General features: G+C 45.7%; 1 protein-coding gene across 5 annotated transcripts in view; it reads right to left on the reverse strand.

Annotated features, from left to right (window-relative positions):
• Positions 1 to 266: 266 nt before the first annotated feature.
• Positions 267 to 18073, reverse strand: part of NCK2 (NCK adaptor protein 2) — a 156033-nt gene continuing 138226 nt past the window's right edge. For 4 of the 5 annotated variants that reach the window (XM_023211306.2, XM_023211307.2, XM_023211305.2 and 1 more), the window contains 2 exons: positions 11690 to 12411; positions 267 to 1551 (listed from right to left, as the gene is read on the reverse strand). In XM_023211306.2, coding sequence (XP_023067074.1) covers positions 1357 to 1551; positions 11690 to 12411 — 917 coding nt within the window. In that variant the 3' untranslated portion in view covers positions 267 to 1356. The remainder of the gene's footprint in view (positions 1552 to 11689; positions 12412 to 18073) is intronic. The other variant, XM_023211309.2, reaches the window with a different exon arrangement.

Below are 18073 nucleotides of genomic sequence, written 5' to 3' on the forward strand. Positions count from 1 at the left end.
GAGTTCAGAAACCTATTTCTAAACAAATGCTTTCCAAAGAGCAAAGTTCAGACCAAGCTTGAGATTCTGGGTTCCCTTGGAGTTTCACTAATTAAAACTCATTATTTCAATATACAAAAATGTAGGGGTAGAAAATGAAAACACACAAGTAATAAATGTTAAGCTGTTCTCTAAAAATGATTCCCACTCTGCAATGAGTGAATGCTTCAGTAATTACTCTCCCATGACTGAGTCGGTGTTTTCCCAAAGAGAAATACACAGAGAGCCTTGTCATAATACTTTTTTTTTATTACAATATCCAAAAAACTGGGTATGCAAGTTTAGGGGATCTCAAGACCCCTTCTTCAATCGTAGGAATGTGCCATCTCAAGACGGTATATTTAAACTATAAAGAAGTTCAAATGTAAAGGAAAAAGAAAATGCAATTTCTTCATAAACTTTCTGTGTGTCTCTTACTACCAATCACATACTCTTTTGTAAACCCTGAAAAATTTCCCTGTAAATAATATATATATATATATAGTGTGTGTGTGTGTGTGTGCACGTGTGTGTATAAAGTGTTGGTAGCTCCCTTCCCCAAAGACCAGCTGTTTTCCTTAATCATCTGTATTAGTGTCAACAAACGGCTACAGATACATATTTCTTTGAGAATTAAATACATAATTGTGAGATTCAAACAAGCCAAAGGGCAAGAGGAAAAAGCACTATGTGGATGGCACATTTGGGGTAAATTACCAAAACATCTGTCTTTCTGAGTCACCGGTTCCCTCTTTTGCAGACTGCCTTTCCAGGAAATTCTTTATTGCAAGCACAGCCCCAAAGGCACTGGGCAGTCTCCTCACTGCCATCGCACCTGATGGTTCCAGTATTGCTATTAGCAAACGTGTCGGCTCCCTGCAGAGTCCGGGAGCCATGTAAGGGCACAGGACACGGGCGAGGGCTGCTAGGACTGGGGCCCACCTGCTCTGCCCAGCACGCAGAGTGCCCAGGACGCGGGTGCTGCCGCTGGGTGGCCTGAGGCTCGCTCCTGCGTTCACAGGTGCCCTGCGTCTTTTTAAAGAGGGGTTCCATGAGCGGGAACGAGTTGAATGCACGAGCGCCGTTTCCGATGGAAAAGGAATAATGTGAACTCGCCCCTCTCCTCCCCTCCTCTAAAGCTGGCCGGCTGGGTGGGTTCGCGTGTGGGTGTTAGGCCTGGATGGCAAATGGGAGACAAACCGACCAAGCGACCTGAACATAAAGAGAGACTCGCGGAGAAGCCGTCGGGGCCGTCCCCACGGGAGGAGCCTCTGCCACAGGGCCGGGCGGGCAGCTCCACCGTGGGGCCCGGGAGGCGAGTGTGGGGCCGGGGCGCCGTCACTGCAGAGCCCTGACGAGGTAGAGCTTCTCCCCGTGCTCGCTGGTGAAGATGGGCGCCTTTTTGTAGTGTTCCACTAGCTCGTCCATGGTGTGGAAGCGCCGCTGCCCAATGCAGTAGACATTGTCCACGAGCTGCACCTTGAAGTGTTTGTTCTTCCCTGACGCTTTAAGGGACACGGAGAAGTCGCTGGGCTGGGGAGGAAACAGAACACAGTTACAGCCAGGCCACTGCTGGGAGCTGTGTCTAAATTCATCCACATCTCCTGTGTGTCTAAATCCAAACCACCCATTCCTCAAACGCTGGGTCTCTGGTTTTTTTGTTTGAGACGGAGTTTCACTCTTTTGCCCAGGCTGTAGTGTAGTGGCACACTCTTGGCTCACTGCAACCTATGCCTCCCAGGTTCAAGCGATTCTCCTGTCTCAGCCTCCCGAGTAGCTGGGATTACAGGCGCCCACCACCACCCCAGCTAATATTTATATTTTTAGTAGAGACTGGGTTTCGCCATGTTGGCCAGGCTGGTCTTGAACTCCTGACCTCAGGTGATTCCACCACCTCCCCGCCTCAGCATTCCAAAGTGCTGGGATTACAGGCATGAGCCACCATGCCCAGCCAGGTCTCTGTTTTATATCTAGAACAGCATCTGATGTTCAGAAAGACCTGGAGGCAGTCCACGATTCTGAAATTCTGAACCAAAGAAAAAATAAATTCTGCTTAGCCCAGTTTCAGTGCTAAATGCGTTTTAGTTATTTGAAAAGTGCAAACTCATTATGGAATACACAGTGTTGCCCTGACTGCTGAAGAAATCTGCCGTTTTTCATTTCCCAAACTATTTTTTGATAAACTGGGAATTTATTAAGAGTGGTTTATATGCAGGCAGTGGCTAGAAATTTTACTATTTCTGATGTCTAACACTATTAGAAATTAAGACGTCAAAATTTTTCTAATTCTTTTTTTGTTTTGAGAGGGAGTTTTGCTCTTGTTGCTCAGGCTGGAGTGCAATGGCGCGATCTTGGCTCACTGCAACCTCTGCCTCCCGGGTTCAAGCGGATTCTCCTGCCTCGGCCTCCCAATGTGCCACCACGCCTGGCTAATTTTTCTAATTCTAAGCATTTGAAAATATGAACAGCAGTGGAAAATTCCGGTCGTATTTTAAACATAGTTCACAATATCCCAGAGGAAGCTGAACTATGGTTTGATTATAGATTTTATTGAAAAATATTTAAATTCTGTGATGTCAGTGCCTTATATTTCAGAATATTTTAGAAACATGTCATTATTTTAATCAAAATGCAGCTTTTATTGGCCAGGTTCAGTGGCTCACGCCTGTAATCTCAGCAATTTGGGCGGCCGAGGCAGGTGGATCACCTGTGGTCAGGACTTTGAGACCAGCCTGGTCAACATGGTGAAACCTCATCTATACTAAAAATAAAAAATTAGGCAGGCATGGTGATGCGTGCCTGTAATCCCAGCTACTTGGGAGGCTGAGGCAGAAGAATCGCTTGAACCGGGTAGGTGGAAGTTGCAGTGAGCACAGATCATGCCACTGCACTCTGGTCTGGGCGACAACAGCAAAACTCCATCTCAAAAAAAAAAAAAAAAAAAAATATATATATATATATATATATATATATAGAGAGAGAGAGAGAGAGAGAGAGAGGGAAAGAGAGAGAGGTCTTTTATCTCATTTGCTGAAAAACATGCAGGAAAGAAGATACTGAATGATAAATGTTCTTTGTACAAAAATATCAAGTTTTAATCAATTCATTAAATGAATAACAATTAGTTACTAACACATGCCAGGCAGGCGGTACCCTGGATACGTGTGTGTGCATGCAGGACATATGCTCTGTGACAATCCAGTGTGGGAAGCAGATAAATAGAGGTGCACAGATGGCTGCACAGGGCAGTAAGTTCTATGAAAAAAAAAAAAGAAAACAAAACAAAAAAACAGAGTTGCATGAGAGAGGAGCAAGAGGTATCGGAGGTCTAAGGGTGCGAGCGTGTGCAGATATGAGAGGGAGTATGTGAGTATTCAGAGTGTGTGAGAGTATGTGTAGCGTGTGAGTGCACGTGTGTGAATATATGAATGTGTGTGCACACACAGGTATGCACTGGGGGGCAGGAGAGCCCTCTGGACAATGCGGAGCTGAGCCTGTGCTCTCCCAGGCAGGGCTGGTAGAGACTGCTCAGGAAATTGGCACCTCGGTGAAGAAAGGGAAGAAGGTCCTGCTTCTGTGGCACTAAAGAGGTAGTGTGGCTGGTGGAGTGGAGGAGGGAGTCTGGTCTCCCCTCAGGGGCCCGAGAGTAAAACTCACCTACCCAACTGGCCCCTGCCTGTGGTTCCAATCCATCGGACTAAAGGATTTCCCACCCCCAGTCCCAATGTCACTCCTGTTCATGGTGTTCTTGGGGTCATCCTCTGTCTCCTCATGATCAACTATTCCCTTAAGGCTCAGCTCAAAGGCTATCCCACTGTTAAGAAGCCTCACTGACCCCAAACAAGGTAAATCCTCTACTCACTGGCTTGGTAGGTAGCATCAGGTTCATGCGTGGCCAGTGGCAGGACCACAGCCTAACATCTGAAATTTTTCATGGAATTCTCAGACCAGCTTTCTGCTTTTCTCAAAGCCCAGGAACTTCCTGTTCTGAGGGTCCAGCAGCTCGGCCCCGCTCTGCGACCTCCGAGCAGGACCTGAGACAGTTAACAAAGGCCTAGGCCATTGTCTATTACAGAGTTCACAAAAGCCCAAATATGTTTGATAAGAAGTGTGCAACTCTTGCAAAACAAGGAATCACTCCATTTATACCAATAACAACTCAGGGGAATGAGTGTCGGAGAAGACTCGAATTGTGCAAGGCAGCTGGGCTCACCCACCAGCCACAGCTGTTAACAGAAAAGAATGAAAGGAACAATTGTAAGTATAGTTTGTATTTATGCATACCTCTGTCCCAAATCGACCAAATAAGAACAAACCTTTTCCTTTGAGGGGAAAAGCCCCATCTCATCGCCATGTGAGGCCCAGGGCATGCTCCTGGATGAAACTCCAGGAAGAAACCAGAAGGTTAGTCTCAGATTAGGCCTCAGCCTATAGATGATTAATATTCTGTAAAGATGTATATTCTGTACTAGAAGTTGTGCCTTTAGGAAAATATGAAGGGCAGTCTCACTTATAGAGTTTACAAAAGCCAGGCTCAACTTAGAGATAAAGTGGCATCATTTTTAGTGGAGGCAGTATGGGAGTGAATCATTGTAAATATATGATACTCCCAATTTTAATTAAGCCAAATGATCAATAGATGACTTTCTACATAAGGGAAATTTGCTTTTAATTCAAGCTCCTTAATTTAACATCATGGTGTGTGTGTGTGCCTGTATGCACGCATGAGTTGTAGCAATAAAATTTTCACAGCAGAAGAGGTAATTTTTAATTTTGTGGGCTCCTGACCAGAAACCTTAAAGTTAAGGATGTAGAACCAATTTATGCCAAGCAGGAGTGCTAGAAGTTGGGGAGTGCTCTTTAATTTAAACTGAGTAGATTTTCTGTAGGAAATCTTGAAAAGACCAATCTGTATACTAACATACACCATTACATGTTACCACTGAACACCTCTAAGTGAAGTGTGAAGGTGAACTAGTTAAGATGTCCTCCAAGTGTGCTCTTAAGACCAGCAGCATCCACATCCTCTGGGAACTGGTTAGGAAGCATATTCTCAGGGGCCAGCCATGGTGGCTCACACTTGTGATACCTGCCCTTTGGGACGCCATGGTGGCAGGATTACTTGAGGCCAGGGACTTTAAGACCAGCCTGGGCAACATGGTGAGACCCTATCTCTACACAAAATATAAAATAATTAGCCAGGTGTGGTGGTGCATACCTGTGGTCCCAGCTACTTGGGCGGTCAGGGTGGGAGGATCACTTGAGCCTGGGAGGTCAAGGCTACAGTGAGGTATGATAGCGCCACTGCACTCCAGCCTAGATGACAGAGTGAGACCCTATCTCAAAATAATTAAATAAAAAAAAGAAAAAAGAAATGCAAATTCTCAGGCTCTGCCTCAACCCTGCTGCAGCAGAAATTCTGGGGTGGAGCCCAGTCATCTGTGTTTTAACCTCTAGCACCGTGTGTTTTAATAAGCCCTTCAGGGGATTCTGATGCAGTTTGAGAACTGGAAGAAAGAAAATCTGGAACAAACATTGGCAGTGTTGAAGCCCATCAACAAATGTTTGGCCACCAGAAAAAGACGGGAATGCGATTTATGGGCAAAGCAGCCCATGATGGAGGGAGTGCCAGTCTGCAGATACCTTTCTGATTCTGTCCTGAGGACTCTGGCTCTGCTCCAGACATCCCTCATAGGGAATTTCCCCTGAAGGGACAGCTGGGACACTGTCCACACTGCTGTATGGTCTCTTCCTTTCAAAGTGAGTCAGTCCCTGCATCTGATGGAGACAGAGTTACTCCTGACCCAAAACAACTCTGCCTCCAGAGGGAGCCAGGGAATGATTCCCATGAAAGCAACTCCATCAGTCCTGTTCTCACCTGTTGTAGTCCTTCCATGGTTGGCTTTCTAGAACAGACTTCAAGAAATCAGATGAAAAAGGACCACGCCACACTCGTTCCTCAACAAGTACGAGTACTGATAGTATGGCAGAGTACTCTACATTTAAGCTTGTCAAAGTATCTTCACACATTTTTGAAACATGCAGTCAAGATGCTGGCCGAGGCTGCAGTCATCTGAAGGCTCGACTGGGGATGCAGGCTCTACTTCCAAGGCAGTCTGCTCACATGAACCCCCGGGGGGCTCTGTAGGGCTGCCTGAATGTACTCTCAACATGGCAGCTGGCTCACCCTAGATCAACAGAGAGCAAAGAGCCAACCACAAAATGCCCATCTTGGAAGCTGCCCTCCATCGCTTCTGCCACATCTTGGTCATTAGAAGTGAGTTGCTCAGTGCAGCCCATGCTCATGGGAAGAGGGTCAGGTTCTACCTTCTGAAGCAAAGAGTAGTAAAGAATTTATGGACATCTTTTTAAGCCATCATAGATGGACATGACACTCATTAAGATTTTCTATGGTTGGACTAAAACCTGTGTTATCAACTCCACAGGGATCTGAAACTCTATTTTGTTACTCTATGCTGCTCTTGCCATGCTACAAAGGTCATGTTAAAGAAATGCTTAGTAATAGTGCCATGAGAAACATCCCCAGATAAATGAGAGACCCCACACAGAAATACAACTCAAAAGGGGAGACATATGCCCTCTGAATGAAGACAAGCAAAACGTAAAGCCGAGATTAAAAGTTATGTGGTGATGCAAATCAAAACCACAACGAGCTACCACTTCACACCTACCAGAAGGGCCATTTTACATATATGTGTGTGTATATATATATGTATATTTATACATGTGTGTGTGTGTATATATATATATATATATATATACATGTACACACACACACACACACACGGCCATGTATGGCTTAATGACAGGGTATGTTCTGAGAAATACATCATCAGGCGATTTGGTCATTGTGCAAACATCAGGGTGAACTTACACAAACCTAGATGGTACAGCCTACTACACATCTAGGCTATAAGGTATGGCCTGTTGCTCCCAGGCTACAAACCTGCACAACATGTTACTGTACTCAACACTGTAGGACACTGTAACACAATGGTGTTCTGTAAACCAAAGAGATGTCTAAATCTATAAGACAACATAGTCACGGATTTTTTTGCAGCCACAGCTGCAATTTTAACCCCAGTGCGTGACAACCGTGGAGAACTCCCAGAACGAGGCCAGCACAACTCCACCTTCTGGGAAAAACCAAGAGCCATGGTCCTGAAAGAAATTATGAACCTCTTACTGATCAGGTTTGCTACTGATTGTATTAAAAGCACTAGCTTTTAGTAAGACGCCTGTGTTCACAGATCCCAGTAAATGATGCATTGCTTGGTGTGTTTTAAAGGTCAGCATTGAAGAGCCAGCCAGAATGAGAAGGCAGAATCAGAATCAGGTGATGAGCACTAAACTTCGAGATAACAGCCTGCACTGCATGGTCTTGCAGGCCCTTCCATCTTCAAGAGTTAAATATGCTTAAAATTAGAACTATTACAAAAATCCAGGCTTAAAACTTCCATTTTGTACTGGGCAAAAAGCCTGGCAATTAAAAATAACTTGTTATCTTTGAAACTGGAAAGATGCCCACAGGCACTGCTCATAGCAACCTAAGGTTAAGTCATCTTAACATTAACTCATTTATGAAGAAACACCTAAGGATCACAGAGCCTAACCATGAAACCCTGGAAGCAGTTTTCACTTTGCTCTGACAACTGCCTCCTTCCAATTCACCAGCAGAAACACAGCAAGTTTATTTTCAAACTCTAAACAGTAAAAAACAAAAAAACCAAATCAAAAACAAAACAAAAAACCCCAAAAAACTCAACAGACATACACTTCAAGAGATAAATTCCACTCAACAAAAGCTATAGTTCTAAATGAAGTTCAGCTTTATGACAATATTTTTATAATTTTGGAAATGTAGTATTATGCAGAAATGGTTTTAATAACAGTCGCAAGAATGTATAAAACCACCAGGAATGTATCATAGGGATCAAAGGTTTTCAAAGTGTGGTCCCCAAAGCAGCAGCATCACCACCAAGAAACGTGCTATTAATAGAAATGCAAATTCTTGGGCCCCAGACCTCCTGAATCAGTACCACTGCAGGTAGGACCCAGTAATTTCTGTTTTAACAAGCCTCGAGGCGATTCTGATACGCACTACACAGTTTGAGAATCATTATTTGGAGAAATGGAATGATGAAAATGCCTGAAAATAGAGTTTTGGGTAGAAGTTATAATTTCTATAAGAAATAACTTTGAAAATACAGAAAGGAACTATTCTAATTACTTTATTTCCTGGCCAAACTCTTTTAATGTATTTTAAAAAACAGAAATGAAACATCCATTGACTTTTAGTATGGCCAATATGTGCATTAAATTATCCTTAGCAGGAGAGTTTTTCTCTATTGGAAACAAATGTATTGTATGACAATATCAGTATCTAATACTATGCAGGACATAATAAATACATGATCTCTTCGGGATCTAAAATCTTACAGAGGAAAATGGCCTCCCAGACTTGTGGCTGATGCTGTCCAGCAAGTCACCCAGGCCAGCTCTGCACCTTTTCCAACCATATCCTAGTTGTGATCTGTCACTTCCTGAACAACCTTTATAAGGATGGGGGATGCAGCAATTAAGAAAATAAAATACTGACAACTTGTACAGTTTACCAGAAACCCAGTAAAGGGTTACTGTTCATTTTAAGTACAGCTTTCTAGCCACATCCATAGAATCAATGTGGACAAAATGTAATATAAAAGAATTTATGAGGGACATACACAGGGTGAGTAGGATTTCTGAGTGGATTTAAGCAGGTATAGCTCACAGCTGAAGGTATGATAACGAAATATGGAGAATAAGCACCAACAATATATCACCTTAAGCTGCTAAGAATAAACGACAATTGTAGATGAGAGAGGAGAGCGACGGAGGAGGAAGAAATGGAAGGAACAAGCAGCAGGCACTGAAGTTCACGACAGGAAAGAGGGCCCAACAGGTTCGTTCATTTGTTAGTTCACTGATTCATCTAACATATCCAACAGATCCTTCTGAAATACCCAGCACTTACTGATAGTGGACAGCGCAGGATGTGGCAATGTCTGTCCTCCCTGAAATAAGCACCTCTCAATATCGTCAAGCAAGAGTCTAGCTCATTTACACTGCAGTCACTCAGGGTATTTTAAAACCTGATACACATGTTGAAGATCCATTTCAAAAGAAACAGCTGTGCTTATCCAGAAGCCAGGCTTCATGTGGTAACCTCAATTAAAGGCCCAGGCCCAAAGATTCCAAGAGAAAAGGAAATTAAATGAAGATGCCTGCCTCTGAGTCCTGCAGGGAGGCTGAACCCCTCAGAAACCTTTCCATCCTGGCATGCTGTGAAGGAATTATGTCAGATCATGAACCTAAGGGCTCTTGGTGGCCTGGTGGTGGCTGTGAAAGCCAGTTCTAACCTGGGAAATACCAAAATGAGCAGGAAAATACATGGGGATGGGGGAAGGCAGTGGATCGTGGGAAAAAAAACAAGCAAAGGACTTGTCCACTTGTCCACCAGGACACGTCCCCGGCAGTCACAGATGACAGCTGAGAACAGCCTTGGTCATGAACAGGAAACGCAGCAAATCTGGCTTGGTTCTGCAGTCAGGAGAAAAGAAGCCATACACCTCAGGGCTCTTGTAGAATCCCCGTGGCACAAGGCATGCACACTAACAGCTGAAAATGGCCTGTGTCACGGCAAGATCCATCAGGACAAGCTGCCCTGCACAGCATCAGGCCACGTGGAGCCTCAGACCAAGACGGTGCTGCTATGCGTGCAGAGTCGATGCAAGTGCCAGTAAAGCCCTTTCCACCCTATATTCCTGGAATCATACATGTTGCTCCTTGACTTTCTAAGTTAGGAGAGAATGCAAAACATCTTGAAAGGCCCCCAATTAAAAAATTGTTAAAAGGAAATACAAACAATTGGTGCTTTAGTTCTTTTGAAAAAGTTAACTCATTCTCTAACAATGCAAGGCAACTGAGACAGTGGGGTGTACAGTTCTGAGATGAAACCCAGCCAATGCATACATCCCTCCTTATCTAGAGGGATCTGGTCCCTGTATTCAGACAACAGTGACCACCTGTGCATGTTCCACAGAAAAGCCATAGGTCCTCCCTAAGGCCAGCAACCCTGGAGAACACCTTTTTCATCTACTCTCTAAAGTCTTTCCTCTTCTCCCCAAATCTTAGGCAGAAAGAATAATGACTGGGACCAATGTCTCCACACTGCAGGACTTCCTTCTGAGAAGTCTCTTCAAATTCAAACATTTTAAGCCAAGATCATATTTTGTGCATTATACTTAGCCCTTAAGGACTCTGGACCAAGCACTTAATATTGTAATTGGTTTTCCAGCACTTTCTCTAAGTTTCTGCTCGATTGAGTTAAAAGCGCTGCTGTCCTTAATTTGCTTAAGGCTTCAAACTCGATCTAAAGGAAGTGGTACACAGAGCTCTCGTCATGTGAGAACAATTCAATGTGATGTCTTGCCAGGAATGATAAACTCTGGTGACTTGATAAGAAAATCTCAGAGTTCAGATTTCAGATGAAGTTAGCTTTCAGGCTGGCATTCCCGTCCAAGCACATCTAAGGCTCCGCAAAACTGATGACACCACAAAGGAGTCCAGTTTCCACCACCACGATGCTCCTTCCTCAAAGAGGAGAAGATCCCATTTGCCTTTCTCTGGAGGGCTTTGAATGCTTCTCTGATTAGTCAACAGGACTCCTGAATGTGCACTTATTTATTGTGCCAGTAACCTTTTCAGAGGACAGCAGGGGCAGCAGGTAGTACATACTTACTAGTCTTACAGTGTGCATTTAAAAATGAAATTGAAGCCTACTAGAACCAATACAATTCAAATACATCAAACTATCTCCTAAATGCTTGTTTTAGAAGTCTCTCGATTGTAGGTGTATTTGTAAAGACGTTTGCAAAACTGGTCGAATACTTCCTTCACACACGAAAAGGCTGCCTTCTGGGATGCAGGCTCCACCCCCCATGCCTGAAACTCACTGCCCCCAGCCTGCCCACCGCTGGAAGTGGGTCTGCTGCCCCAGTCGAGTGGCTTCATATCTCCCACTCACTGCACACACACAAAACTCATCTCTCTCAAGAACCCTTGTTTTCTTTTCAATTCATCTCGTAAGTGTTTTAAAAGCTTTTCAGAGATGAACTCAGTGGCGCTGCCTGCCGTGGCAATGACCTTGGGATTATACGGTTTACAAAGAGAAAGCAAGCAAACCAACAAAAGGCGGTGTCAGAAACCAGCCACCAGTCTTGCAAAGATTGCTTTCTCTGGGAAACAGACCGAGTAGAAACAAAGTAAATCACTCGGGCCTTCTACGTACACAGAATGGGCAACCAGGAGAGAAAATGATGTTTGAGTCTGTAAAATACAAGAGGGGGAATCTTCGGAGAGAAGCAGAACCACCTTTGTCAGCTACAAACATTTTTTCAGTTAACCTCCCACCTCCAGAAATGGACACCCACGATCCCCAAAACAGACGCAAGGAAATCATGGAGTAGCAAACATTACACTAAATTGCATTCATCTGCATCTCCCGCCTTTCTAGTGTACTCACACAATGTGAAATGGGCGTGGCACACAGAGCCACTGTGCAAGGCGCATTTACTGCCTCCAGCCAGAGCTGCGGGTGCAGCACACTTACCGAGGACTCGCTGTCCCTAATGAGGAAGTCGCCCTCCACGCCCCGCTCGTTGAGGGCGCACTCGGCCTGGTGCCGCGTCACGTTCCCGTAGTACCACTCTCTGCCCGCGAAGCGCCCGCTGGATGAGGGCCCGGTGTAGCTTATCTGTGGGGCGTGCGCAGGGTGCAGGGCAGGCCCGTCACTGAGGACCACCACGTAGTTTTTGGGGACGAGGCCCACCTGGCCCCGGGCATTTTTGCATTTCCACCACTCGGGGTCGTTCTCGGGCTTCTCGATTACCTCCATGGTCTCCCCCTTCTCGAAGTTGAGCTCCTCCTCGGTGACTGAGCTGAAGGGGTACAGCGTCTGGACCACGTGCAGCACGCGGGAGCCCTGGCCATTGCTCAGCGAGGCGCCCTTGCGCAGGCTCAGGAAGCTCGGGGACTCTGCAGCTGCCTCGTCCACCTCCTCCAGGACGTAGTTGGAGGGGAACCAGCCGATCTGCCCGTTGTAGCTGCCCCGCCACCAACCGTCACTGCACTTCTCCATGACGGTGACACGTGACCCCTTCACCAAGGACAGCTCATCCTCCCGCTCGGCAACATAGGCGAACTTGACGAAGGCCGGGATGTTGAGGTCGTAGATGCGGTCGGCGCTGCTGCCATTGGCGGGGTACTCAGCATCCGTGCTGGGCGTGGGGGACGCGTCCCGCGCGCTGGTCTTCCTGCGCGTCTTGCCAAGGCCTGTGGAGACACAGCAAGGCTCAGTGGCGCGGGGCACTTGGGCACCACCCCACTCCCCAGCCTACCGGGATTTCCACGCAGTTTCTCTGGCAGTTAAATACAAGGGGACACATGGACAGTGCTTACAAACTGTAATAACCACCAGAAAAATAAGGTTGCTGGCAGCTGCCTCCTGTAGTTGTGAAGTTACTTAAAGTTGAGAACTATTTAAACTGATCTATTTTACCCATAAAAACATGTCACAGGGCCAGCACGGTGGCTCACGCCTGGAATCCCAGGCTTTGAGAGGCCCAGGCGGGAGGATTGTTTGAGACCAGGAGTCTGAGACCAGCCTAGGCAACATAGCAAGACCCTGTGTCTGCAAAAAATTAAAAAAAAAAAAAAAAAAAAAAAATTAGCCACCTGTGGTGCACATCTGTGGGCCCAGCTACTGGAGAGGCTGAGGTGGGAGGATGGCTTGAGCCAGAGTTCGAGACTGCAGGGAGCCGTGATCTCTCCACTGCACTCTAGCCTGTACAACAGAGGGAGGCCCCGTCTCTAAAATCAAACAAAACCAAAAAATGCCGAAGTACCACTGACACAAAAGATAATGAGAAGAGTAGAAAGTTTCCTTCTGAAATAACCGTTTTTAGAGCATCCCTGTGCCTCTGAGAAAAATAAAGTGTAAATGCAGAAAAAATACCTTTTTCATTCCTTGAATGGGTGAGAAGTCAGACTAAATGAATTCAAAGACCCCTTAGAACTCTTAAGACCATCCAGTCTTAGGGAGCACAGCCTGCATAACCTGCCCTGCCCCCAGCTGCCTTGCCACTGCCTCCTCCACTCCTGGGACACTCACTGCCCTCACCTTCACCCCTGGGCAGCATAACAGCCCTAATGGGCAAAACCCATCATCTTCACCTTTCTTCTCATCTTACAATTCTTCTCTTCTTTCAAAACAGCAGACTAATTTCCCACAACAGATTGTGATGAGTGCATTAGGAAAACTTAGCTGATACCTTAAATCGAAGACACAATTTTTCATACTGTGATTCAAAGCCCACTAGTGGATCATAAAAACTAGTTTAATGGGTTGCAACCAGCCTACAGGTATGTGTTGAATTTAAGGGAATAAGTAGAAAATTTCAGTGCATCAAACACAATTACAGTAAGTACTGTTTCTTCAGTCACAGATGTGAGTATTGAATCAGAATGAGAAACATTTCTTCCTGTGCGTGATGAAAAATGCTAGAAAAGGCCTAAGGTAAAAATGTTTTAACTGTGTTAAAATGCATGGAATTCTGGAACATTCTACGAGAGGAAAGCATGTCTGCCCCAGAGCTGGGGACATACCCCACACAAGCAGATGTGGCCTTCCTTAGCTGTCCTGAGAGATGAGTGCTCCCACCACAGCTCTGCTTTGACCTCTATCTTAACCAGTGTGGAGGGTTAGTCATTTATAGACTCCTCAAAATGACTTCCTCAAAGCACTTCCATGGGTAGCTTCTTGTACCCCTTTCTCCTTTTCTTCCTTAAACTAGAATAAAGGGGATCAGTCCTAAGAATTACTTGTGCTTCTATCGCCTTGCTGAGTGGGCAGGAAGTCAAGAGGGGAAAAAGGCTGATTGTCCTCAATGATGGAGAGCTGGGCCGCTGCCCCCCTGGGGCAGACCAGCCCTGCCCAGCAGCCACTGTCCTAGGACGTGCACCGACGCGGCACCAGGAGGCATGTGAGGCCACGTACGTTTCAGAGCAAATACACTGATTCATTTATGCTAATGTCCTCTGACATTTCTCTTTGTACCACATTTTATTCACGTGCATGGGAAACACAAGAGTAAGCCAGAATATTAGAACAGGTGAAACACTTAGATCTCTACTTGGGGTTAACCCACATTATACAAAAACATAAACCTCCAAATCTGAGAACTCATCCTTTCATGGGATTTCAAATGCAGGATGGTTCAACTACACAATGAGAGCACCAGGATAACACCACAGCTCCACAATCCGGAAGGCAGGCCATCCATGAAAGCGAACTTTTTCTGTCCAGAAGGCAGTAGTGCCCGAAGTTCAACCAGGAAGGCCTTACGGCCTTATCAAACGGCTAGCAAGCTGGGACCACCGGGGCCAGGCTGAGGCCAACTTTTATTGGCAACAATGATGTCAAGAAATAACAATGAACAATAAACTTTTAATGGACCTTTGCAAACATGTAACTTACAAAAGCTATTTGAGAAAAAAACGCCTGTGGAAGAGCAGGTTTTGGAATATTCATCAGGCCATGAAGATAAAGGCGACAAGATCAGCAAAAAAGACATTAGAGAGTGGCCATCACAATATGTTATACATAATTGATACATGAATATTCTACTTTAGTGACTTCTTTCAAAAACAAAATACAGCCACTGAGTTCCTGAGACATACCAGGCACCAACCTAGACTTTGGTGGAGGGTGAAATGAGCAGACAAGCATGCTTTCTGCCTGCACAGAGCTTATACTTCTCCATTAAGACTGGAACACTGTACATAGCAAGCATGCAGCAGAAATTTTAACCTGTTTTGTTCGAATGTGATCTAAGTAGTCTTTGGGGCAACTCAGAGGGTCAGTGCAGACTGATAGAGAGCTGCATGCTCTTGGTCAAATTACTTAATAAATGTCTGTGTACTGATTTTCTTACCCCCCAAATGTGAACATGTTAGTCTGCTCAGGCTACCATAATCAGTACCACAGACTGGGTGGCTTAAACAACAGACATTTATTTCCTCACGGTTCTGGAGGTTGGAAGTCCAAAGCAAGGTGCTGGCAGGGTTGGTTCCTTGCAAGGCCTCTCTCCTGGACTTGCAGATGCTGTCTTCTTCCTGTATGTCTTCACATGGTCTTCCCTCTGAGTGTGTCTGTGTTCCAATCTCCTTTTTTATAAGAACACCAGTCAGACTGGATGAGGGCCCACCCCAGTGACTTCATTTTAACTTAATCACTTCTGTAAAGGCTCCATTTCCAAACACAATCACCTTCTGAGGTCCTGGGGATTGGGACTTCATATGAATTTCAGGAAGATGCAATCTGGCCCATGACAGGCACCGGCATTCAGCTGATGCTATAGAGCACAGGAGGTGCTCTGTGGATAACAATGTTTACTCTTATTAACTAAGCTGTGGCTTTCTTGTTGCTCTAAATGATATTTTACCAAAAGAAGGCCAAAGCCCTCTTTAAAAACACTTGGTCATCATCCTATCAGTGTCAGATGGCCACCAAAACAGAAAGCCTGCCTGCCAGACTTTGCCACCTGGGAAGCAAAGGTTCTTCCATGGGAGCAGTGCTGTATGTAGCTGCTGGTGCAGTGAAATTCAAGAGGCAGGTGTCTGGGGATGGAGAGGGACCTGACTTTACTGACACCTATGTTATCTAAACCCTCACAACAGTCCTGTGACAAAGTGGGCAACTTCTTCATTCATGAAAATGAGGAAACTGAGGCTACAAGAGGTCAGGGAATTGGCCCAACATACCCAGCCAGTGATGTGGCACAGACTGCACACCCAGTAAATCCCCATTTAATCCATAATAGTCAAGAAGCATAGTTCTGACAGCGACTGGCGTCCAGCGTGGTTTTTATGGAAAGCATTATCATCTGTAATATGATTTCTATGGGAAATGAAACTAGGACTCTGAATTGGGGTGCCAAGAATCTATTCCACTCCCTCCCTGCCCGCTTGCACGTCCAGGCGGAGAGAAACCTTTTCTCTTTCTCTACAGAATGAACAGGCCCCTGTGTCTCCAGATGGGAGAGGGGCTGAGGTTCAGATAATGAAGATTTTGGATAAGAAATGTAATACCAGTGACAGGCCAGGGCCCCAGAACAGCAGTTAACAGGTCTTGGCAGGCTGGAGGGGTACTGTGTGGGAAAGACGTCACTGGGACCAAGTTGCTGGGTTGCCGAGAAAGCAGGTCCCTTTTCTTCCCTGCACCCTGATCCTGCCCAAAGGCCAGAGCCAGGGTCATCTAGAACAGAAGGGATGGGAGACCCTGAATGCTGGCATACGAAGATTTAATGTGCTCAGTCCTCCTGATTGCTAAGGATACCAGAGCAAGAAAGCTGTGGCCAGGGGGAGGGTGCCTGGGTAAGGTATCTCAGTGGTAGGAGGGGGAGTGGGAAGAGAAAAGTGCACCAAGAGTGCAGGTGGCCTTTCTGTGAGGATAATTAAGTAAACTGCAACCCTAGAGTCAGGAGATCCTTTACATGGGGGCAGGCTCAGGGGACCCAGTGATCTCTCGTCCTTCTCTTGCCTGGACTTCACTTGGAGCTGTGACCCAGCCAGGTGACAGCCAGGACATCTCAAAGGGAAGATTTCTGCTGCAGAACAAACAGGGATTCCTGTGCGCCTGGGAGACGGGAGCACTGCAGCTGTGCGTCCTGACCGAGGGCAAGTCCCTGAGTGGTGCAGGCTCTAAGCGACTGCCTCTCTCTAATTTGAAGGCAAACTCATTACCTTGTAGGTAAAGAGCCGGCACCGGGATCCCAGTTTCCTTTCATTCTCTGTGTGTAGTTTTTCTATGCATCTCTGCTTCATCGCCTCATCCTTCATTAAAGTAAAACCACCTACTGCTTCCAGTTGTAACAGAGGCACAATTTGCACCCCAATGTGTGTTTATTTTAACAGGGTAACACGATTTTTTTCTCACAGAATTTTACATATTTTCTCCACAAGACAGGCAAATCCTCATACCCACTTCTCAGACTCGGTCTGTCTTTAGCTACCATAATGAAACCATAGCCAACCAGAATATGGCAGACTGGGAGCCCCGATCGTCCAGGGCCCCTGCTCACCTGTCTGTGTCGCCTTTTGGAAGAGCACATTCGCCGGCACGTCCCTGGAGCCTGCTCACCTTGGGGTCAATAGCGAACTCCAAAGCAGGCTGCAGGCCAGGGGGATCCTTCAGGGAGACGTGAGGTAGGTGGGTCCTCACCCATGCAGAACACCCAGACAGTTTCAATGCCTCCCATCCTGCCCTGACCGAGGGATGGTGTGCGGCTGTGTGTTTTAGCAAGACTTGGGACAAGAGATGAAATGTTTTTCTTTCAATTCTCACGTTAATCATAAAATCCTACTGCACAGAATTTACCTGGTTTTGAGCATTTTGGTTGGAGGTGTCACAGCAGCGTGCTTCGGATAAATCATACTGCGATGATCTAGAATGTGACCATTACAAAACCCTTCCAATGGCTAGCATGCTGTGTATTAGATGAACCAGCATTTTCTCACCAAGTAATGACTTTATCTACAGCTTGTTCAATAATGTTTAAACTGCTACATCTTTGCATGAAAAAGAATGAAAGAATGAAAGTCACCGTAAAAAAAAAAAAAAAAAAAAGAGCAAGATGCTGTTTCATGAGACATGCTCAGCAGTGAGCAGGATTTTAACTCTTACATTGAAGACTAGGCTCAGAGAGCATCTCAAGCTCTTTAAATCTATCATAAAATTATGGTGTTTAAGTTCTAGAAGAAACCTTAGAGATCTGATGGTATCTTAATTGGTTCAGGCGCCTATAACAAAATACCGCTGCTTCTGCCATGTGGACACAGCAAGGAGGCACCATCCGTGAACTAGGAATTGGGCCCTCACCAGACACCAAATCTCCTGGGGCCTTGACATAGGGCTTCCAGCCTCCAGAACTGTGAG

Source organism: Piliocolobus tephrosceles, chromosome 15, assembly GCF_002776525.5.
Source record: "Piliocolobus tephrosceles isolate RC106 chromosome 15, ASM277652v3, whole genome shotgun sequence".
In the NCBI taxonomy this organism is placed as follows: Eukaryota; Metazoa; Chordata; class Mammalia; order Primates; family Cercopithecidae; genus Piliocolobus; species Piliocolobus tephrosceles.